This window comes from Ursus arctos, unplaced genomic scaffold (assembly GCF_023065955.2).
Source record: "Ursus arctos isolate Adak ecotype North America unplaced genomic scaffold, UrsArc2.0 scaffold_13, whole genome shotgun sequence".
NCBI classification, from domain to species: domain Eukaryota; kingdom Metazoa; phylum Chordata; class Mammalia; order Carnivora; family Ursidae; genus Ursus; species Ursus arctos.
The window spans coordinates 14,282,279-14,306,697 of record NW_026622797.1 but is presented as its reverse complement, the minus strand read 5'-3'; the positions used below and the strand labels follow the sequence as shown (position 1 = coordinate 14,306,697).

Below are 24,419 nucleotides of genomic sequence, written 5' to 3'. Positions count from 1 at the left end.
AGGTCTCTGCCTGATAATATGACACTGAGCAGTGACAAGTGGTCATGTTTCTAAATAAAACCTACATTCATTAACATGTGCCAAGCCTGATCTCCTGGAATGTAGGCCACGAGTGTAAGAAGGGGAAAAGGCTCAGTGTAATCTGCAAGGAGGGGGAGGCTTTCTAAAGAAAGAAGGATATCAAAAATAAGGCTGGCTGCAGACACTCTGCCATTCTGGAAGGACAGGCAACTCTTCTTGTGGACTGTTTGTTAAGTCGGAAAGGATTTTTGAAAAAGATAAATCACCCAAATGCAAACAAAGGAAACCTCTACAAGTACAGCAAGTTGTGGTAGCAAAAAAGAGCAACTTTTTTTTTTTTTCCTTCTGTTTGAAATGCCAGCTAAATGGTGTAAGTAGGAGTTTTAGGGGTTTTTTGGGAAGGTGGGATGGAAAAGATATCCTGTAGAAAAGTGGTCTTTTCTGGTCTTCACTTTTGAAGAGACTATTTAAACAAGAAAAGTAACTGAAGAAATATTATTCTTCCCTTACATATTCAAAACCTTTGTCCTTTTAAAAATAATGATGTAAAGTGACAAAAGTAACATGTTCACTTTAAGATAATAATAAATAAGGTATCTGTTCATTTGCTTGGTGGGATTGAAATAACTTTCTTTTGTGAATTTGAAGAGTTTCAAATTTTCTGTACTGTATCTATATTAATGTCACAATTTAAGCTTTTAAAGAAAATAAGCTCAAAAATTATTAATTACCGGCATAAGATGTGATGAATGCTGACTACTTTAAGTCCTTTTTGGATCGAGATATACATACACACAAATAGACTATAAATAAATAAATAAATAAATAAATAAATAAATAAATAATATTTGCTAAGTTCTTTTTAAAAGCCCTATATGATGAGCTGTAAAATAAAGTATTTGGATCTGGTTGTGTGAGACAATTTTTCTTAAAACAGAAACATATTTTCTTTTTAAAACCAACAAACCTATATTGTACATAAGTGATAGACTCTGGAAAGCTTATAAATAAAATTCTTTTTCAAATCCTACTATTTAAAGGTATCTTATTGTGAATTCTTTATAAAACAATCATTCCTCTAATATATTATTTTCAACAATCAGGAAGATAAACATATAAGCTTTGGTTAAAGGAATATACTGGTCATGATTCCATAACAGTAGGCAAATTTATTTTTTTCTTGATTATGACTAACACTTTTGAAAACTTGAGATCTTTGCAACCTTGTACTGTCATTATTTTCCTAGTTCAAATCCTTTTTACTTTATTTAGTTTTCTTCATGGGTTCAAATTTTTTCCCCATGCTCATTATCATAACGACAATATATTTACTGCAACAAACAAAGCATAAAGCAAGGCTCTAAAGACACAGTTACTTTAAGGTCAAAAAATGGTAACAATATCAACGTCCATTACTGGGGAAAATATCGGATAAATCATGGTGTATTAAAACTATGGGATACTCTGTAGCTCTCTAAAAGAACAAGATTACCACATGTGGCATTTCCCGTATACATGGTCCTTCCCCCTGCATTGTCCCTTTGGAGCTATGGCAGTTCCTTTAATGAATATTTTAAAAATGAGGAAGCGAGGGCTCAGAAAGCTTATGCAGTAAGCCCTAGGTCACACAGGCCGAACACGGTGGACTAAACTCGGGACTCTTGATTTGTTCTGTGCTGTTTGCACGCTTGCTGCATCAGTACATTCCTGATCCTGGCCAGAGTTTTCCGAATTGACCACCGGGAGGTAATGCTAGCCACAAACTCCAAGAATCAAGCTCACTTCTTCCTCTAGTGTGGGTGGAACTCCTGTTAGACCGAAACCCCTTCTAAGGGTAGCTGCTCCAATTTCACAACGCCTGCCTTGAGCTGCGAATGCGGTTTACCTACACAGCCTTGAAGCACCCTCTGGGCTGAGAACTGCCGTTTGCTGAGTGCTCTGCTAAGTGGTCTACGGGTACTATCTCACTTAGTCCTCCTACTAACTTTTTACACCTGTGGTAATTGAGGTACTGAGAAGGTAAGGAACTTGCCTAACATCACAGTGTAGGCAAAGCAGAACAATGCGATGATTCAGGCAGAATAAATGCTCCACTTTATTCTTATCTGTACGTGTGGCACTTTGCATCCTATGTCTTAGACTGGAGAAGCGCAATGAATACTGGAGTGACCATTATGTGCAAAGAGCTATGTTGGGTTCTGGCTTCACTACGGATATGCTTACAGTGTAGCAGAGAGAAGAAACTGTAAACGACTGATCACACAAGATACTTATTACAGCCCAGGGAAATTCTATGAAGGAGAGGACAGAAAGCCTACTGAGAAGGTAAGAAGAATCTCACCCAATCCAAAGAAAAGAAAGAACATGAAGAACAGTTAGGAGCTGGCCAGGCCAGAGGGGGGCAGGAGAGTGAGCAGGCAGATGTGAGTGTGAACGGAAGGAGGAAGGCCTGAGGTGAGTCCTGTGTATACCTGCTTCGTACCCTTACTTGGTTAGGCACCATTTTCTCTTTCATCTTTTACATTCTCTAGATCCGGGGTCAGCAAACTATGGCTGGCCACCTGTCTTGATAAGAAAATGTTATTGGAACCCAGCTGCATTTTTCTGTTTCCGTACTGTCCAAGGCTGCTTTTGCGATATGGTGGAGGGCTTTCCACAGGGACCACTTGGCCCACAAAGCCAAAAATATTAACTAGATAGTCTTGTGCAAAAAGTTTGCCAATCTCTGCCCTGTAGCAACATCCACAGTACTTCATGCACAGGAGACATTCAGTAATTTTTTTAAATTATATTTGTTTTTACTCTACCTCTATATAGTGTTTAAGGGAATTATAATAAAAACACAGTTGAAAAGCAAGCAGCCACAAAGGACCACATATTGTATGAATCCATGTATATGTCCAGAATAGGAGGGGAAGAAGATGACTAAGGCTTTTATTTGGGGGTGATGACAATGTTTTAAAATTGATTGTGGTCATGGATACACAGGTCTATAAATATGCTAAAAATCACTAAATTGTATACTTGTGACAGATGAGTAGCATGGTATGTGAATTATACCTCAATAAAGCTGTTATGGAAAAAAAAGTACCAAATAACTAAAGTGTACTTTCGTTTCAGTGACGGGGATCTAGGTTTGATACAGGGAAGAGGAATATCCTTATGTTAGAGAGTACAGTTAATTTTTTAAAAAAACATTACAACAGAGCACATAACTTGAGTCTGACCTTCCTAGATACCCAAATGAGAAATGTTCAATAAAACACTCTCTGTTACAAAAAGCACTGAATGGGGCGCCTGGGTGGCTCAGTCAGTTAAGTGTCTGATTTCGGCTCAGGCCATGATCCCGGGGTCCTGGCATTGAGCCCCACACTGGGCTCTCTGCTCAGCAGAGAGCCTGCTTCTCCCTCTCCCTCTGCCTGCAGCTCCCCCTGCTTGTGCTCTCTGTCAAATAAATAAAATCTTTAAAAAAAAAAAAAGAAAAAAACCAAAAAAAAAAAAAACCCAAAACACCCAACACTGAACAACTAATGTTAAATGACAGAGTTCCTGTTATCCTGAGCTCCAGAAAAACTACTATGCGGGTTTTTTCATAGGGTTCACAGACAAAATGAGAGCCAAAATCCTAGCAGACAGTTTAAATTAAAGTACACCAATGACTGTTTCTTATGTTGACTCTTAAGGAAAAGTCAAGGGCTCAGAAATGCTTTGGCCAATTGTCTTGGCCAGTATTGACCAACAGAACTTTCTGGGATGAAGAAAATGTTCTGTATCCCCAGTGCCCAATAAAGTAGCCATTATCCTCATTCGGTTATTAAGCCCTGGAAATGTGACTAGCACAACTGACTGTAATTAAAATTAAACTGTAATTTAATTGCATCCCATTTCAGTTAATTTAAATAGCCACAGGTAGCTAATGATTGCTATAATAAACTGAGCAGGTCTAGAAAGTATGGACAGGATACTAGAGTATTACCCACTGAGACTTAAAAATAACTAAGCAAATTTTGTTGCCCTGAAAAGCTGACAATTCTTAGCGACAGTTTAAAAATTCAGTGCAAAACACATTTTGTACTCAGAATGGTCTGAACTAATCCACTAGTCATAGGAAGTTGGCTCAAAGTTATGTATCCTATTTGTATGCAATAGGTTTATTATCAGTAAATCTTTTTCTTTCTTTTCTTTTTCCTGTTTCTGTTAGCTGGAAAACTGTTCACCTGAAAATATGATCTTCAAAAATAACCTCTCCATTCCCACAAGGGCACCAAAACAACACAGAAATATCAAAAGGCACGACTAAGGTGTGTTCTGCCTTAATAGTCAGTGTGAAAAAAAGTTGGAAGAGGGAAGAGTGGTGAATGGAACTGACCCATAGAAACTTGATATTTGAGCTGGCAGCTCATAATTGAAGATGGGTGTGGGGGAAGGTCATCTAGTGTGTGTATTCTTGAAGTTCTGATAAACAAGGAAATGGAAAATAAATGTGATGGCCGAGTATCATTTAGGAGGGGCTTCAAAGAGACTGGGGCAAGACCAAGTGAATGGTCAACAAGTCATCTAGTATACATTGGCATGAGGCAATCAGAAACGGACAATACACCTACAAAAGTCTACATCTGTGTACGATGAGACTCTACTAAAGTAGAAACATATGAGTGTTTTAGTGACTATAGTGCAAAGTATGCATATCCAAAAATATTTAATTGATTCAAACTTTACTAATGTGTCTTTGGAAAAATAAGTAACATCTAGAAAATCCTCACTTGAACAACAGAAAAGTTATAAATAAACATGACTTCAAGGAGAAAGCACCTAACTCATTTGATGTAATGTTGGTTAACGGCTGGGCATACACTTAAGCTAGCTTCTTATGAATAAACTATATTAACTTCAATTTGAAACATCTTTGACACACAGTGTATCCCCCATATTCCATACCATTGAGCCACTAAAGATTAGGAAAGAATACTAACTAGTTTAGCTGGATTACATGGCAATGCAAGCCAACCCGTGAGTCATAATCTAACCAAAAAAATCCAAGGGTGTTTACCAACTGGGCGGCCTCCCTAAGAAGGGTATTTATAGCCCAAAGAGCTTTGGTTCGTCCTTCTGAACTAAGATTTGGTTATCACAGACCGAGAAGTGAGGCTAAACATAGCAATGGGGTTCTAAAACCTACATATGCTGGAATACTTGGAGTAGCTGAACTGAACCATACGTTACCATCGCTGTGTAACCTTTACCAGGGTATGTAGCTTGTCACTTTACTTGATTTCTTTGCATGTCTAGATGCCCACCATGAACTCCTCAAGGAAAGGGGCCTCTGTCTTTGTAGCCTTAAAAATACCTCATAGCTGTTGTGAGCACTTTACAAAGGGCTGGGAAATTAGGTTGTTGAAATAATTACAGAACCTAATTTGCTTTTAATTGCATTCTTTAGAACAGGGACGAGGCAGTCATAGACTTGGCAGGCGGGAGAATGCAGTGCTCCAGAGCATGAGTTGTGGAGTCAGAGAGTGCAGCCTCTGCCACTCAGCACGTGTGTAGCCACGGGCAAGCCTGAGCCTCAACCTCTGCATCTGGAAAATGGGTATAATAATAATGTCCACCTCAAAGGGTGTTGTGAACAGCACAGGTGAAGATGCATGTGAAGCCTGTAACATGGTCACTGGCACAAACCAAGGGTTCAATAAATGTCAGGGATCAGTGCTATTGTTAAACATTTTGAAAATTGGTTAACATTTATTCCATTTTTGTTTCATTATTGCTAAAATAAAATATCATCTCATCTTCTTCCTAAATCAGCTCCTCTTTGAAACTCCCTTAGAGAAAAAAAAATATGCTAGATATTTTCAAGATCAACACATGGAATTGCCATGCCCATATGCAATTTTTGTGGGCACACAGTATTCAAAGGCCACTATTTCATGTCCACATTTCTGCAGCACAGTTAAGGAAAAGAACCCAGATTTTAAAAAGTGTATTGTTGGTTGGCTTCAAATGTCTCTGAATCAGAAGCATTCTTAACATCCTAACTCTCCTAACCACCATACAAACGAATATCCATTCAGATATTCAAGTATTCATTCATTCGTTCATTCATTCATTCATTCACTCAAGTATTTATTGAGCCCCAAATGGCATTCAGGCACTGTTCTTGGAGCTCATGATATATGGTGGGTAGAGCGCACAAGGATGCCTGACCTTACGGCGCCTACATTCCAAAGTGAAGCCAAGTTCACCTAAAATAAAGCATTTACTTTGTCATTCCCTTTATATCAAACAACATAGTGTCTCATTCATTATATCAGACTTTTATATTGCTAATAAAGACCCTCATGTATTTTTTCTTTCTTTATTTTTTCTCTCTTTTCTTCAACCTGCCCTTCTGCAACAGAAACTGAATATAATATTCCTCTCAAATACAAGGCAGATACTTATAGTTATTAAAGCTAAAAACAAAACTGCAATAATGAAGCAGATTATTTTTACGACTATGTTGAATGGCAATAATTAGCTTTATTCCCACACTCTGCTAACCAAAAATACAGTAGGAATGTGATTTTATATATATACTTTTTTTTTCTACTGCAGACAAAAGTGCCATCCATGGACAGTAGTCAGCAGTATTCCTTCTTTCCTCATAGAAGGCTGAATACACATGAAGCCCTGAGATAAAGAATTCTTTTTTGGGAATGGGTTTTGTTTGGATATGACTTTGTCTCTTTCAGCTAAGTGCAAACATCACCAAATTTATTAAATAAGAAGGAGAATTCCAAAGTTAATGAAAGTGACATTTATGAGAAAAGCATAAGCTAAAATGGTGGGATAAAGAACACAGAGAGAGATTCATCGGATTATCTTTAGCTGCAATGAAAGGTGGACCAAATGCTTTAAAATTCTGCACACATGTGTCCTGTTCAACAGGATCCTTTTTACCTGGCGGCCATGAGATCCAGGAGATGCTGCCACCGGTCGTTGACCTTTCCGAGCTTGTATTCAATCTCAGAGGCTTTGCTTTCGTGGCTGGCTCTGGCAAGTCGTTCTCCCATTTGCTGGAGCTGTATTTTGTTCTCTTGGGCAACAGCAATTTCCTCTTGATAATCCTGCATAATAAATAGCAATCACAGAGATCAGAAATCATATTTTTAATGCATTCAGCCTGGCTCTACTAGAAACATGATAATTACCGTTTTCTATTGCTTGGAATAGTTTGGGCATGAGGAATGCTGTGTAAATTATCAGTCCACGTACACAAGAATTAGTGGACCTATTATTTTCAGGATGTGCATAGACTTTAGATTGAATTTTCATAGATTTTCTTAAAGAGAATGGAGATATTTTTATTTACTTAAAATAGGCATTAAAAAATCAATAACAGCATATACATAGATATAAAAGACAAAACTTAAAGGATTCTAATGCTGGGGCATTATACCTTATTGTTATAATCATCAACCTGGTGTTATATTTAGAATCAGTCCTCAGACAAATAGTTGCTAAGAGGCTTAGAAGTTGTGTGTATGTGCGTGTGTGTGTGCACAATTATATATGTGCAACTGACATATATGCGTATTTGTATGTAAATGTATGTATGTGTTTCTGTCAATTATCTGTGCAGAATGCTTTAAAAATGAATACCTTCACTGTAATGAGCTATCCTCTCTACAATGCCAATATTTTACAACACATAAATCAATGGCAAATTAACTCACAAGAGTAATAACCATTAGTTATTATAGGAGATTAATGGTCTCAAACCTTTTTCATTTACCCAGTTTCTGTACTCACTCCTCTTAAAGACTGTTTCGGATAAGGAAACTCTGGCTCCATTTGCAAGGGAAAGGCCACTGAATGGCATGGTTTAAGTGATGATGAATGGATATCTCCTATCTTCCCCAACCCTTACCACATCACCAATGATCCTCTTACTCCTGCCACAGTGACGGAAGCCAAACTTTAGAATCACCTTTTCTTCATTTTTGGGCTAAACTGTCGTGCGGCAAGTATTATCTCAACAAAATTATACAAAAAGACAGGTTAGAGGGTCATGGATATTTTAACCCTCTCCTGCTCTAAAGTTAGTGTGGCAACAGGGCTGTCCTCTCAAGTCAGTTATCAAAGCAAGAAGACCCCCCCCCCAAAATGGGAGAAGCCAGTGCAGTTCTATTGCATCCCAGTGCTGAGTGCTCTCTTTAGGCCCAGCAACCCACCCCAACTACTCTCCATTTTATGTTACTTCAACACAGTGGGGTTCAATGACCAATACACTAGATGCCCTGACTCCACGGAGACAAGCTAACAAAGACTTCTTTTGAAATCTCATAACTCATTTTACATACAAAATAGTATAGCTAATATTTTAAAGATTATTTCTGACATTGTGGCAAATAGTGTAATAAAATTATATGAAAAACTAACGTTTTTCTAAGTTTTAAATTGTGATTGTATTTTGTCCAAGAGATAGTTTTTTCCACACCTCCAAAATATGCATCTTAAATTTCATGAAGAAAATCAGTAAGAACACAGGTACACTTAACCAAAATTTATTCTATAGCAAGCTTCACTATAATACTTATAGTCCATTAATCATGTCCAGTAGAGCATTCTCTGATATCCAGAAACTATCAAAGTGCAAAGCTATTGGCAGATATTAAAATGAAATCTGTATTATCTTAGTTCACATTTTAAAAGTTTACAATATCAAACACATGCTTATTGCTAGAATCTGACATTTTAAGTGGAAGCCTTAAAGCTATTAATATTGCATTTTTTACACTGGAGTTTTTTCCCTTTATGTGTATGCATGGATAAAGATAGTTTTTCCTAATAATTATTTGTATTTATTTTAGAATGAATGAGGCTATAATTCGTTTATTCAATATTCAGTAATGACTGAATACTTATGAGAAGATAGGGATTGCTCTGGGCGCAGGAGACACAGCAATGAACAAAACAGACAGAGACACTTCCAGCAAAGCTGACAGTCCAGTGGGGCTCCCACTGCAGACAGATAACAAACAACTGAATAGGGAAAGCATGCTGTGAACCAGAGAGTGGTATATGCTAACATGGAACACAGGCTAAAATAAAATCAAAATGATTAACTGTTCAAAAACAATGTGGAAGCACCACTGATACCATCAAAAACATTTTTATTTATTTTTTTGAAGATTTTATTTATTTATTAGTCAGAGAAAAAGAGAGAGAGAGCACAAGCAAGGGGAGTGGCAGGCAGGGGGAAAAGCAGGTTCCTTGCTGAGCAAGGAGCCTGATGAGGGACTTGATCCCAGGACCCTGGGATCATGACTCAAGCCAAAGGCAGACACTTAACCAACTGAGCCACCCAGGCATCCCATCAAAAATATTTTTAAATGCAAATAAATTTGATCAGCCCTACATAGACATCAGAAATGTTCTGTAACCATATGAATATATAAAATAATTTAATAGTCATACATAACTTGAAAATAATATGAAGCAAAATTCTCAGGAAATTTTCATTTTTTAAAGAGATTTATTTATTAGATTGAGAGAGAGAGAGATCATGAGAGGGTAGATGGGCAGAGGGACAGAATGAGAGGGGGAGGGACAAGCAGACTCCACGCTGAGCCAGAGCCCAATGCAGGGCTCATCCCATATCCCTGGGATCCTGACCCAAGCTGAAATTCAGAGTCTGACACTCAACCGCTCCACTGACTGAGGCACCCAGAAGCCCCAGGAAAGTTTTCATTCTTGTAACTGTCTATGCATTCTGTTTTACAGAGAGAATGTCAGTTTAATCAATCCTAAGAATTTTTTCTTTTAGTCCCTCTCTAGTGATTTTACCTCTTTGAAAACAAAAACAAAAAACACAAAAGAAAACTAATATGCATAAACAATTCCTTCTGAACAGGTAGCTAAATTCCTTCTGAACAGGTAGCTAAAACTGAAACAGACTGAACATTTACCTATCAGCAGATAATTTACTTCAGCATATCCATATATATAGTGTATGTAAAAGAGGCCTTTCCATGCAAGTTTATTTCATTTTAAAAAGATAAAACATTTAAAATAGAGTGCTCCTTTTACAGGAAAGTAATTTAATAATAAGTAAAACCATCTTTTATACCTGTTAAAAGTATGCCTAAGTGTTATGAAGAGTGAAAAGATACATAGCCATGCATCTGGTACCTTCTTGAGCTTCTCTATCATTTCTTCAATGAGGATGTCTCCATTTTGAGAAACTTTGCTTTCCATCTGGGTCAACCATTCACAAAGCTCCTTGTTCTTCTCACTAAAGACTGCCCATTCATTCAATCTCTCGCTTACTTGCTGCCGCCTTAAGGAGAGCTGGGAAGTTTAAACGGGAGAACACATAAAAGGATAATCAGAGCAGAATATGTACCCTGACGAAAAAGCCAATAAACTGAGTTGGGTGGACTGGAATAAGCAATAGTTGTGCATCTCTTTAGGTCACTGTTCCTGGAGGCACAGTCCCAGGAGGGATCTAGGAAGGTTTCACAACAAGGATCTGCTATGAAATGCCAGCCGGAGGCCTCCAACCCTCTACTTCCCTCCTGAAGAGCTGCACACACATTCATTTATTCAAGGTGCTGAACAATCCAGCCTCACACTGCAATTTGTTCTGCGTAGATTTCTACAGCATCACGGATGTACTTTTACTAAAAGAGAAAGAATAGGAAAGAGGAAGGGATAGAGAAAGAAGGAAGGACGGAAGGAAAAAGGGAAAAAGGAAAGAAAGAAAAATAAGGAAGAAAAGGGAAAAGAAGGGAGGGAAAGAGAAAAGTAGGAATGAACTGAATCGCAGGTCTGGAGAGAGTGGAGCAGAGGGACACAGGGCTAAGAGGTCAGAAGTGGAAGATGGATCCCTGTGGCTCAGCTCTATACCGATCCTTACCTGTCTTGCTTTCTTTTTAATTTATTTACCTTTGTGTCTTTGTCATTTCCTTGTTTCTTGTGCATAATGGCTTTATTGAGACATAATTCACATACCATACAATTTCACTTAGCATAAAGTTTTCAAAGCTATTTATGTTGTAGCCTGTGTCAGTACTTCATTCATTTTAACTGTTGATTATTTTCTATCATAGGGATAGAAAACATTTTATTTACCAATTCACCTGTGGATGGATGTTTTGGTTGTTTCCACAAGTGGCTATTATGAATAATGCTGCTAGTGTGTGTGGAGACACATGTTGAGCGGCCTTCGGGGTATATACCTAGGAGTAGAATTGCCGGGTTACGTGGTGACACTACAGAGTGTCTGCCAAAGTGGCTGCACCGATGTACGTTCCCACCAGCAGTAGGGCTCTCATTTCTCCACATCCTCCCCAACATTTGCTAGTATCTGTCTTTTTGATTTGGGTTATCCTGGTGGGTGTGAAGTGGTATCTCATTGTGGTTTTGGTTTGCATTTTCTGATGGCTAATAATGCCAAAAATCTTTTCCTGTTTCTTGGCCATCTGTATATCTTCTTTGGAGAACTATCTGGTCAAATCGTTTGCCCATTTTTGAATTGGGCTGCTTTTCTTAGCACGGAGTTGTAATAGTTCTTTATGCATTAGAGACACAAGGGGCCTGTTTCTTATCTCAAAGTGTAGAGTGATCCCTCCCAGTATTTTAAAATTATATGACTTCACAACACTCTTGTTTTTGCAGTGCTGGTTGAGATACTCAGGAATATTTTTAGTTGAGCTAAGCTACATGTTAGCAAAATATAATGTGATTTGCGTGGCAAGAAGATGGTCCTTTTTTATAGATGTTCTACACAGTCATGTTGATAATGCTAGACATTCACCAGTCATCGCATTAAACACCTGCCTCTCAATTTTCTTTTTTCCCCCACTAACATTTTATTATGAAAAACATTAGACATACAGAAAAGTTGAAAGAGTTATAATGGTAAGCACCCATAATATACTCACTAGACTCTAAAATTATGAACATTTTGCTCCATTTTGCTTTAATAAATATATTCCTTTATCCATCAATCCATTTTACTTTGTGATGCACTTCAAACCAATTTCCTTTTAAAAGTCAAAAGGAAAATATTTCTAAGGTACTATACACTTCCTAGTTCGCCATTCTGCCTAGGGTTGGCTCTGTTGATGATTGGGTAAATAATAGTCAAGGTTCCACACAACCCAAAATGTCTATGATTCTACATCTAAGAAAACTGAGGCTTTGAGACCAGGTTCCCTATGCGGGGGCTAGCCCTAGTCATAGTGAGATGCTTAGATAGTGGGCCCCATAACCTCACACAGTTTCTGAAATGTCACCATTACAAATGCATTCTTTTCAATTAATTACGAAATTTTAAGATAAAAATTTCTCTGGGTAGGGTGACAATGATGAATCCTTTTATTATTTCCCCATTAGTGCAAGTCAGCTTATCATTAAGTTTTCTTTGAGGCAGAAAAATACAGAATAGCCCAAAAGCAGTGAATTATTCGCGATGGATACTGGTAGGAAAGGGAAAGGCTAAGAAAACACAGGTTAAAGAGTTTTGGAGACAACGTTCACCTACAATAAGCTATATAAAGACAGAGCTGCAGCTAAGAGCATTGATCCTTCCAGCACCCCCTTTCCTCTCGAACTCTGATAGCAGAGTGTATTCTGATCTTCTGCAAGAATGCTATGATTTGGAATTTTCTGCCAGATATAACTTTTTCCCTTTCATTCACACAGCATCAGAGTCAAGAGTATGGCTGGTCATTGAAATTCTGGTTCAACTGATGTCCAAACTGAAACTATATTTTCATAATTGGAACCTCCCAAAGCAACTGTTTTTTAAGACAAGAGTAAAAGCCCCCACCCTTCAGACTTAAGATTAATAGGTCTTGCTGTGTGTAGCTCCTCCTTTCCTCTTCCCCCAAATCTTGGCCATGAGCAAGGATGAATTCTAGGGCTTTCCCCAACAACATGTGCAGGGAAGACGAGCACATAATTGCAAAATACTACCTATTTCTTTGAGAGGTAGGTTTAATTATCCCCATTCCAGAGAGAAGAGAGGTTAGACAAATTTGAGGCATTTGTTTGTAGTCAGTATGAGACAGAACCAGCAAAATTTGAGTCTTTGATACAGCTGCTATATAACATGATAATCAAATATCCAGAGGCAGCTGAGATTCAAAAACACTATCACTTACTAATGATATGACCAGGGCAGAGCTACTCATCTTCTCTATGCCTTACTTCCTTCACCTGTAAATGAATTTTTCATCTGTTCCAAATTTCATTAAGCAAATATTTACTGTTTGCAGTAAACAGGTGTCTACCATGCACCAAGCACTGACATATGTCCTGGAATAGTAGGCTCGTAACAGAATACAACAAGAAAACAATGTAAGAATGTAACCAGTAGATAGTAAAGATTTCACAGAAGCTGGCCATTAATAGACTACTATGACTACTACAGGGCATCTGTTGAGTTTTTAATATTTTTCCCCCTTGACACTCAGGTATTCAATACCTCCACTGAGCAGCTTGAATATGTGTCTCTGGTGCTTATCACACACCTTGCAAGTGTTGCTTTCATTTGCTCAGTGCAAAGCAACAGCTGAAAGAAGAAACAGGTAGACCAGAAGTGCTGGTCGCAAAGCAGCACCAAAAGCTTCTCAAGAGAGGTCAGTTCATGACACAGACGGCGTTTTCCTTTTGGTTTATAAAACCGACATTTAGGCTACATGGTAAGTGACTATTACCGTCTCTTTCTTCGGGGTGAGCTGAAATCCTCGAATTATTTATCAGCTTAGCACATATTTAGGTTTTTCTCAAGGGTATAAGTACTCCGCCTTGCCAATAGCTGGCAAGTACCGGCTGAAACCTCCGGAGTGTGAGGCAGCTGAACAGGAAATACAGCCTTTTCGACTTCACATATTTTCATCATGACAATTTGAAAAACACCAAGCAATTACAGTGATGAGATATTTATATCTCAACTAGAATTACACACAGATCTACACGCCCAAATGGGAACAAACACGGCTGTAAGCTCTGGCTGTCGGCAGGCCCCACAAGCCATTTGGGGAGTCTGTTTGTGAACGGTATACTTTCCTACGTGAACCCTCCTCTGAAATACTTACAGCAGGTCTTCCTCACTCTCCTCGGTCGTCCCAATTACTCCTGCCTTCTCATCCACTGCTTCGAACAGACCACTTGCTCTTTAACCGTGGGATAATGCCAGGTTTAACTAAAGTTTTTAGCTTTTAAAATGAGACTATAGGCTCAAGCTCATTTCCTTTTGTGGTTTCATACTTGACAGAGGTACTCCGGAAACACTAGCTCAAGGACTAGTAACTAAGTTATATTCCTACTTGCAGTTATATCTTGGCAACTTTGGTATGACTCCCCATGACTAAAATCTCACCTGATTAAATAATTTTTTTAGATTAAAGTCATGTGAGATCAGTATGCTTTAGCTTCATGCCTTAAGGCATTCAGTTTAGAAAGTTTCTAGAAACACTCTGTATTCAATGTACTTCCTCTTTTTTTACTTAGGTCTTAGACCACTCACAGGTGCAAGGAACTAATCTCTTCACGGCATATCATATGATCAACAGCAGCCTTCAAAATGTATTTCCAAACAGACTGCTGCCTAGCTATATCTAAGTCTGGTGAGCAATTTTAAACATAGATACTTTGTCCCCTTTTTTCTTTTTCCAGCTTTATTGAGATGTAATTGACATGTAACATGGTGTAAGTTTAAGGTGTACAGTGTGGTGATTTGATACACATTTATACTGTGAAATGACTACCACAAGACTAGTTAACACATCCGTCATATCACATAATTACTACTTCTATGTGTGCTGTGAATGCATTTAAGATATTACCCATAAAAAAAGAATGAAATTTCGCCATTTGTAACAACATGGATGGATCTAGAGGGTATAATGCTAAGTGAAATAAGTCAGTAAGAGAAAGACATATACTGTATGATTTCACTCATATATGGAATTAAAGAAACAAAACAAATGAGCAAAGAAAAAGAGACAAGCAAAAAAAAAAAATTCAATATAGGGAACAAACTGGTGGTTGACAGAGGGGAGGGAGGTGGGAGAAAGGGTGAATAGGTGAAGGGGATTAAGGGTACCTTTATATTGATGAGCACTGAGTAATGTATTGAATCATTCTATTGTATACCTGAAACTAATATAACACTGTATGTTCATGATATTGGAATTTAAAAAATAAATAAAACTTTAAATAAATTAATTTAAAAAATCAAATATCTACTTTCTTAGTGACTTTCAAACATATAATTCAAATTTATAATACAAACCTATATAATGTTAACTATAGTCACCATGCTATACATTAGACTCCTAGAACTAATTCATCTTATAACTAGAAGTTTGTGTCCTTTCTACCTCATGGCATTTTTACACAGTACCAGTTTTCTTAAATCAAAAAATACTGCATAATCATAATCTTCTTAACTTCCAAAATATTCAGAGACCTTATCATTATTTTAAATTTAAAGGAACATTAGTATAATGACATAAAACAAATGCTCTAAGGTCTTCTTTTAGTTATTAACAGTATATATGAATACTTAGTTGTTCTAGGCCCTGGAGATAAAAAGAAATAGTCTTAATTCTCAAGGGCCTCACAGTCTTGAAATAAAGTCATAAACATTAAAAAAAAAAAAAAAAAGAAGAGAGGAACAATGTACTGTTAAATGATGGCACAGGCCAAAAGGAAAATGGGTGTTCAGAGGAATAGGAAAATACTGAGGTCTGAGCATCTCAAACAATGGCATCACAGGGGTTGTGGCATTTGAAAAAAGATGGGTTAAAATCAGAAGGGAAGGAATAGTCTAGGCAGGAAGAGCGGTCTGAACAAGGTCTTTGGGTAGGGCAGTTCATGGCAGGTTTGGGAAGGGAATGGAAGCCATTATCTAAAGTGTTATCTCTCTGAAAGCTTTGAAGACATCTATTAGCCAGAGAAATAGATACGATATAATTAATTTCACAGAATATGCTGAAAAGTAGTGAGTTAGCAAGTAGTGCTAGATTTTTCTCAATTTTAAGAAAGACAAATGAATAAGGCTCATAAAAGTAACCAAACATTGCTGTGCTCATTTTTCATTATTTGTACAAATCAAGTTATCTTGCACTTATATGATACGCCATGAGAAAGTCCTTGCATTAGAAAATTATATAATAATTTACTGGATAGTTATATATTGATTTTGGGTTGAATAATTCCAGAAGAATAAAGTATTGAGATTAGCATTATCACGCTCCATGTGAGTTTCTCATTGTGTTCACTAAGAATATGAAGCTCCGTGAAAAATGGCTAAATTAATTTTGAACTCAAATCACTAGCATTTATAAAAATCATCTCTTACACTCCTTCCTTTTAAAAGTACAGATTCATAGAAAACTGTTCACACATTTAGGAAGTGTGCTCCAGAGTTTCCCTGTGGCTCATGGTCTGAGAAATATCTTGGTTTTAATCTAAACGTAGAGAGAAATTTACCTAACAACAAATTTCTTGTTGATGTCAAATTCAGCTCTGTGTAATGTTTCCTGAAGCATGAAGATAAGCATCTCTAAAGTCAAAGAAAGTGGGGAGGATGGAAGAGAAGAGATCTGAAGGATGGCACAGATTGAGATCCCAGATTGGATCTGAAACTGGGGAGGCACAAAGAGACCCCTTCTCAGAAGCCCCTTCCTCATCCTTGTAACACTTGCTTCTCCCCAGCCAGGTCTTCTGTCTACTCCACTCCTGTGCCTTTACTTAAGCTGCAACCTCGTCCAACCCATCCGCTTACTCCCTCCACACTGATCTGTGTCTTCTGCTCCCCATCTCAGCGCTCAGCTCAAAACTTATCCACTGCAACAAGCGTTTCCTTTTTTCGCTGCAATGCACACTGCCCTTAGTTTGCTTACGTTGCTATACATTGTTTTAACTTATGTATACCAGCTTCCTTCTTCACTGTACAGGTTCTTCTGGATTGACTTTAGTGTCAGCTCTGTTGTAAACTTGACAGTAGGAACACCTACTATGGCTTGTGAAATTCACAATTAATGTGACTGATTCATTGAACGCATATGTGCAAAGCAGAGCGGTCAGGTACAGCAAGAGACATTACTGGCACACTCCCAGCTTCCTGGAGGGGATGGTCTCAAGGCCCTCAGTCAGAACCTGTTCTGCACTTGAGGGCCTTTAATCTATGTTGTTCTTCTTTGCCTTTGGCGCCTTCTCATTGCCTTTCCACCAGTATCTTCCTCTCATTTCAAAATCAAAATCCAATCTGGGATCTCAATTTTATAGTGTAATGCACAAGGAAGATACTTAATAAATGAATCATATATGACTAAAAATGAATCATATATGGCTAATAAATGAATCATATATGACATGAATTACTAGGAAATAACTATGGTAAATCAATAGCCACAATATTTCCCAATACAAAACCATTTCCACAGTATTAGCTAAAACTGCAAATAAAACAATGGTTTCTCACATGTTCCAAGTAAGAAAAGACCACCAGTACCTAGCAAGACCACATCCATGAACCAAAAAACTGTTTTTCCTCTTACACTATTATGCCATCCAGTGAAAGAGACAGCAAGAAAATCCAGTTGAGATGCATCTCAAATATAATGTTAAGATATAATTGTCTTAATCTGAAATATTCTCACAAAAACCAGAGTTCTTCCTCTGTGTATACTCCGAGTTACAGAATAGGTCCAAACATGGGTCAAGTCATTTGACATTCCAAGTCATCTTCCAGTTTTCCACCTTTCTGAGCTAATGCTCCACGCAGAGTGTGTCTTACCTGGTGGCACAGCTCTTCCCACTGCCTTTGCAGAAGCTCCATGCGTTCGTTCAGGATGGAGATATCATCGGCACTAATGTAGGCACAGAGGGTGTCTTTCAGCAGTGTCAGCTGAGCCAAGTCATCTGTCCAGCTCCCAGCTGCATTTTCCAGCTCCTAGATTAAAAAAAACAAAAACGTGAATACCCATGAATATCTATCATCAACAATTTCTGAAGTGTGTTAGGAATCCCCTCTTGATACAATTATCTTTCCATCCCACTCTATTTGAACATCTCACTTGGTCTACTTTATTTGCTCTGGTGTTGTCTGATACTTTGCCAAGTTCTGATAAAACCCCAGGTTGTGGGGCACCTGGAAATCTCAGTTGGTTAAAGGACTGCCTTTGGGTGGTCATGATCTCAGGATGGCTCAGGTCCTGGGATTGAGCCCTGACACTGGCTCCCTGCTCAGTGGGGATATCTGCTTCTCTCTCCTTCTGCTCCCCCCCACCCACCAATTGTGCTCTCTTTCTCTCTCACATGCATGCTCTCTCTCAAATAAATAAAAAAAAATCTTAAAAATAAAACAACCCAGGTTGATTGAAGATGCTTACTATGATCTATTTACTGTTTGATCATTTTGGTTCACCTTTTCTTTCTTTCTTTTTTTTTTTTAACTGACTGAACCAGGCACCTCTTGGCTCATCTTTTCTAAGTTGAAATATCATCACTGCATGATCTTCTTTACTTTTAAACTGATTTCATAAACTGCTAATCCAGCCTTTTATTTTTGTCCCAAGTTAACCGATCATATTAATAATTTTTTTTTCAAAAAACCAAACTCCTGGGTTAACTTTCATCCTCAAACACTAAATTTACATTCTGTGATATAGACTTAATAACGTAATCGCTGAAAAGATCTACTGCTGTTATTACTCAATTGAAAATAATGGACTGAATTCATCTCCTGTAGCAACACAGATTTCTTCAGGTTACTGAAGAAAATATTACGTACTCTGTCCTTTTGGGAAATGATTTAAGAAAAAAAATCCATAAAACAGTATTTGAATGAGTTGACACTGGTTTTTGCAATGCTTTGAACTGATGACCAGTTTTGCAATTTGTATGACTCTTGCTTTTTGCCAGCTGTTGATGCTTTTAGATTCCAGCTAATTTTGTGTATAAATAGAGTATTTCACATGGCTTTTTCCCCTCTCTTTTTGTCTCTTCACCCAGGAGACAAGTTTCCAAAGGCAAAGGCAATTAACAGTACTGTCTGAGGCTAACTTCTCAGGCAATTTAGGCAAACGAGGTTTTAGTCTGAATTTTCCAGGTAATTGCTTTGTTTTGCTGCTAAGGGTGGTTTGGGGAAGAGTAGCAGAGAGCTGGACCAAAATGCATCCTTTTAATCTCCAAACTTAATAGCCGGGTATGTTTGTAACTGTTGTATTTTGGGAGATGAGGTCCCATGGTAACAGCATTTGGCTGAAAGACCAAACAATCCAGGTAGAGTAAACACGCAGTATTTCTGCTTATATTCAAAGACATGTTAAGCTGTCACACTGATGTAAAGATTTTTTATGCCAATCTCTAGCCCCTAACTCAAATGTCAGATATAATACATGGTGTAAGGATTATAAAAGAAACAACACCACCACAAAAACCAACTGTTTCAGACTCACAGACTCCATTAGACGAGTCCCCGTTATAAAAATGCAGCCTCTGGACTCAGGCAGCCTTGATATTTACTAACTTGGAAATGTTATTAAACTTCTGGAGGCCTCAGTTTTCACATCTGTAAAAGGGAAATAATAGACTGTCCTCATGAGCTTGTGTTTATGTCAACCGAGATAATGCTGGTAGAGTCACTGCCACATAAGAGGAGCCCAATAAATGCCCATTTCTGCTTATCACAGTTTTCTTTAATCACTTGTTAGGAATTTAACATCACAGATTTAAAACAAACTTTTTAATCTTTGCATACTTCTAAATTTATGTCTCAAGATAATATTTTCCTCACTTGCCATCCATGATGTAATGTATATTACATTTTATTTTTCCTAAATCTGCCTCTTTTTTTTAAAGATTTTATTTATTTATTTGGTAGAGAGAGAGAGCAAGAGCACAAGCAGTGTGAGTGGGACAGGGAGAAGCAGGCCCCCCACTGAGCAAGGAGCCCAATGCGGGGCTCGATCCCAGGACCCCGGGATCAGGACCTGAGCTGAAGGCAGACGGTTAACTGACTGAGCCACCCAGGCGCCCCATAAATCTGTCTCTTCGAGTTTCAAAGGATATCCTTACATTCTGATTCTGAAGAACAATGCTTACATCCAGGCTTTTTGTGAGTTCAAGACTTCTTTAAAAAATTATTTTTTCTTTAATGCTTATGACTTCTTAGCCAGAGTGAAGCAGAGAACTTCTGATTAAAATCCAAATCATTTAAATATGTGTGAAGTTTCTTTTTAAAAGACTTATTTATTTATTTTAGAGAGAGAAAGAGCAAGAGAGAGAGTGGGGGGAAGGGGCAGAGGGAGACAATCTTCAAGCAGACTCTCTGCCAAGCATTGAGCTTGGAACCTCACCTCAATTTACAAGATCATGCCCTGAGCAGAAACCAAGAGTCAGAGGCTTAACCGACTGAGCCATCCCGGCACCCCAGTCTCTGTGAAGTTTTATAGCACAGTCTCTGTGAAGTTTTATAGCATTACTCTAGAGCAATAATTTGCAAATGACTGGGAAACACAAGGACATGTATTACTTGCGGGAGAAAAAGCATTTGTTCAGGTAGTTTTGCTCAGCAGAGAACTGCTCTAACTACATAGGTATGAATGGAGCATATCCTACACCCACCAAATCGCACTGGTCTCAGCAAGCTCATGAGGCAGGCAGTGTCTGTATTAGTTCCTGATTTGCTTCCAACTGTGATTTGAGGTATGGATCATGATCTTTAAGCAGTCAGAGCCCTGAGTACCTGAACGACTGTGTATCTCCATGCAGCAACTGAGATCAGCTATTTACGGTTCCCGTTTTCCTTACAGAAGAGTGTGGAGGACTTAGGTGTTCCCCTAAGCGCCACTGCCCGCAGAATTTCCAGGCTGCCGAGCCTTGCTCTTCTTTCTGTGAACCACACTATTCTGCTAGAACAATTCTCCATTAGATGCTTTAAAAAGATTGTGTTTATTGCTTTTGACCCAGCTTTTAAATATCTTTTAATGCTGTGTTTATATTTTCCAAGACAATCCATGAAGTGGTCTCTAATTGCATCGACTGCAATAAATCAACAACCAAGTCTCACCAGAGTTGTCTGCCCTAATGCAACACCCAGGAACTTGCATCTACATGTTCACAGCTAGAGCAGTTTGACTGAATTGTGCTCTCAAAGGTCCTACGACAGTGGAAGCGCACAGCTAGGTGACAGCTAACAGCTCGCTCCAGCCGTTTACCTTGCAACGCGTTTGCTCGGCGTGCAGCTCTTCGTGGTGATCTGGCAGAGGCTGAGAAAGCTTCTTTTTGAAAGTTCGCAGTTTCTCCAGAGAATCAGCTATTCCGTTCTCACATTTTTCCCAGTCCTATTATGGGAGAAGAAAAAAATTTCATGGCTTTTTTTTTTTTTTTTTTTGAAACTGGAACAAAAGAAAAACACTTTTCTTAATCCCAGAGAAATAATTAAAGATTCACTGGCAAGTACACATCCACTGTCATGTAGTGTCATCCAGTGTCAGAGGAGCTGAGTTCTACACTTACTCTGTGTGACTTTAAGGAGGTAATATGCTATGCCTCAGTTTTGCCTATGAAAATGGGCATAACACAAACTCTATAATTGTAGAAGGGCTGGAGGAAGCAATGGGTGTGAACACATCAAATACAAGGCCCAGAATATTATGGGTACTCAAAAATGTTATCTGCATCTGGATCAATCTGCAGAGGTAAGAGGTAATAGCAGTATTTTGCCTCTTTTCCTAAGCCCACCCAGAAGGTGTCTGCACTACCTCAAACGCTCTATAAGAGATAAAAAGGAGGATATGGAATCTCTTTCAGGATGAAGTACAAAAATAATATAACCCTGACTCTGGTTCAGTTCATTATATGAACAAGTATGAGGTACATACATTTGATTTGTTACAGAAGTAGAAACACAAATACGAAAAGCTGGCATTGGGTGGGCTTCACCTTGATAGTGCCGAAACGTGTATCACAGAGGGCTGAGTGTATAACACATAAAAACTGAAACAATCAATAAATGGAAGCAGACAGATAAGGCAAAATTTTAAAAATATACAGCCAGTATGTGAAATACTAACGAGTGCTCTGAAGAAGAATCTAGCACGTTAAGTGGTAGAGAGTGTGGCTGTGTAGACTGGCAGATCTCTACAGAGTGACAAAGAAAACATACATTATGTGGTTGTGTTTTGGATGATTACACACCAAACTCGTAACAGTGGTGACCCTGTGGAAGATTACAGGGTTTGGTGGTGGTAGAGGGGAAATTTCGTTTTTCACTCTACATACTTTAATTATTACCTGATTTTTTTTTTATCAGACACATGTATTTCTTTTTTAATTAAAATAAAAAGATGATAGGAACCATAATGGAGACAATTCTTTATAGCATTAGATCTACAAATTAACTTCTATCTAGTGTCTCATGACAATTCAAATTAAATTCATCTAAAGAAATCTCCTTAATTTTGCCTATCACCTTCCATTCCTGTCCCCCCCACCTTCCTAGTAACCCTTGCCAGTGGCCACTCCCCACAACTTAAATTACTGAGCCCCAAAGAAAGACAACTAGAATTGCTTTTAGTGGTCAGCCTGGTGCCAAATCATGCCGCCTTTTCCTTCACATTGTCTGTTCCATTGTCACCAGTCTTTACTTGTCTGGGCTCTCTCTGTCTCCTTTCCCAATGCTTTATTTTTAGCACAGCAACCCACAGGTGCTATGACCATAACTGTCTTCTGTTAGAAGTGCTGACTGAAGTGCCTCCCTACTCAAAAGGTCTTTTGGTTTCTAACTGAACTGAGAATTTGGCCCAAGAGTCTCGTTTCTCTTTTAAATTCCTTCAGGGAACTTCCTAGAGTGCATAATCACATTCCCTCTTTTCATTTACCAGGAAAAACACAGTCTGTCTTGCTCAGATTTGTTCCCATTCCCCTTTGTTAAAGTTATCTCTGTGTTCCCAGGCTACAATTAGTTCATCAATGCTAAGCATAGTGAGATCCTCTTACTAAATCGAACAGCATTCTCAGTGAAATCATCACATACTCTGAAACCTATCAACATGCCATCAGTGAATGTTCATTGATCCAAAAGAGAGAAAGGTCAGTTTCTTATTTTCCATAACAAAATTACGAGGCCATAATGAAGCAGCTGAATACGAAGGTCACAGGATTAGAATCACCGTATTTTGGCATATTTACTCAGAGCATTAAATCAAGGGCTAAAAATAGATAAGCATTATAGCTGTGATGTAAAGATACACTAAAATAAAGAAAAATGACATTAGCATTAGAATTTAGCTTCATAAATTCTTTCTTAGGCAAATTGGTCCTAGTGTATGATTTAAAATAAAATAAACTTTAACAAGAGAAGAATAAGGATTCCCCTTTCCAAGGATGGCTTAGATTCTAAAGCTATAACCCAGTCTTTTTATTACATGAATTACAAGGAAATAACAAAATGTCATGGTCTGCAAACATCTGTCAAAGTGGATGCTTTACACACCAACAAACAGACTGGCAAGAAAAGCGAATGCAGTGACTCAGCCGTTTTGCCTAATTAAAGTCTTGGGACTGTGTCCAAAAATCACATCACAAATAAAGAAAAATATATGATTAAAATGATCTCTACGGAATGAGTTACAACATTTTTAATCCTCTCCTGAAAGCAAAAGAGAAGAAAAAAGAATCAGACATATTGTATTACTGATGAATTGTACTGTGTGCAAATAATAGCTCTTTAACAAATGTTCAGTGGCACTTTTGATTGATTGTTTCCTACATGGAAGGTAATATATTAGGAAATAAAATTCAACAGAATAAACCCAACGGGTGTGCATACTTGAAGCATTATAAAAGCAAAATGTGTTCCATTACCTTTAGTTACTACCTGCGATCCAAAAACAGGGCAGGCCAAATTTAATAGATAATTTGTTGAAGTGTTGGTGATTATCAACATACAGAAAACTTCACTACTTAGCTCTGTTCACTCTTTAATATGATAATCATATCAACAGTGATAATGACCATCATTTATTACACGCTCAGTCTGTGTAGGTGCTGTGCCACGTGCTTATACTTCATTACTTCATTAAATCCTCACAATGCCGTCTGAAGGAGGGGTAATCATGCCTACTCTAGAGAGGAGGACACTGAGGCTCAGATAGGTTGAGTTAACCAGGTTACTTGGTTTATTATGGTTTTCATTGGGATATATCTGACTTCAGAAACCATGCCTTTTTTCCAATGCCTTCCAATTATGTATTGAATATGGTTACAGAAAGTGAGGGAGAAAGCATCCTGTGGGGGGTCTGGATAAATCTACATCTCTCTAAACTTGCGGTGTGATCAGTATGCTCTCTGTACCCAACTAAAGTCTTAATATACCTCCTGAATTTTATCTC

At 38.1% G+C, this 24,419-nt stretch overlaps 1 protein-coding gene and 1 long non-coding RNA gene across 29 annotated transcripts in view; one reads left to right on the top strand and one right to left on the bottom strand.

Moving 5' to 3' along the window:
• The window catches only part of SYNE1 (spectrin repeat containing nuclear envelope protein 1), a 447,744-nt gene that overhangs the window by 47,172 nt on the left and 376,153 nt on the right, over positions 1 to 24,419 (bottom strand). For 23 of the 25 annotated variants that reach the window (XM_026505077.4, XM_026505081.4, XM_026505085.4 and 20 more), the window contains 4 exons: positions 21,243 to 21,368; positions 17,819 to 17,974; positions 10,195 to 10,353; positions 6,961 to 7,127 (listed from right to left, as the gene is read on the bottom strand). In XM_026505077.4, the coding sequence (XP_026360862.3) occupies positions 6,961 to 7,127; positions 10,195 to 10,353; positions 17,819 to 17,974; positions 21,243 to 21,368 (608 nt within the window). The remainder of the gene's footprint in view (positions 1 to 6,960; positions 7,128 to 10,194; positions 10,354 to 17,818; positions 17,975 to 21,242; positions 21,369 to 24,419) is intronic. The other 2 variants (XM_057310953.1, XM_057310954.1) reach the window with 1 other exon arrangement.
• On the top strand, positions 33 to 21,248 carry LOC123001366 (uncharacterized). Of its 4 annotated transcripts, none has more exons than XR_006410177.3 (4): positions 33 to 391; positions 2,161 to 2,346; positions 4,223 to 4,322; positions 5,462 to 5,820. It is a non-coding gene; the product is annotated as an uncharacterized LOC123001366 (long non-coding RNA). The 4 variants fall into 4 exon arrangements; XR_007191599.1 differs by lacking the exon at positions 5,462 to 5,820 and adding an exon at positions 21,035 to 21,248 and having other exon boundaries at positions 285 to 391; positions 4,223 to 5,268; XR_007191598.2 differs by having other exon boundaries at positions 285 to 391; positions 4,223 to 5,268.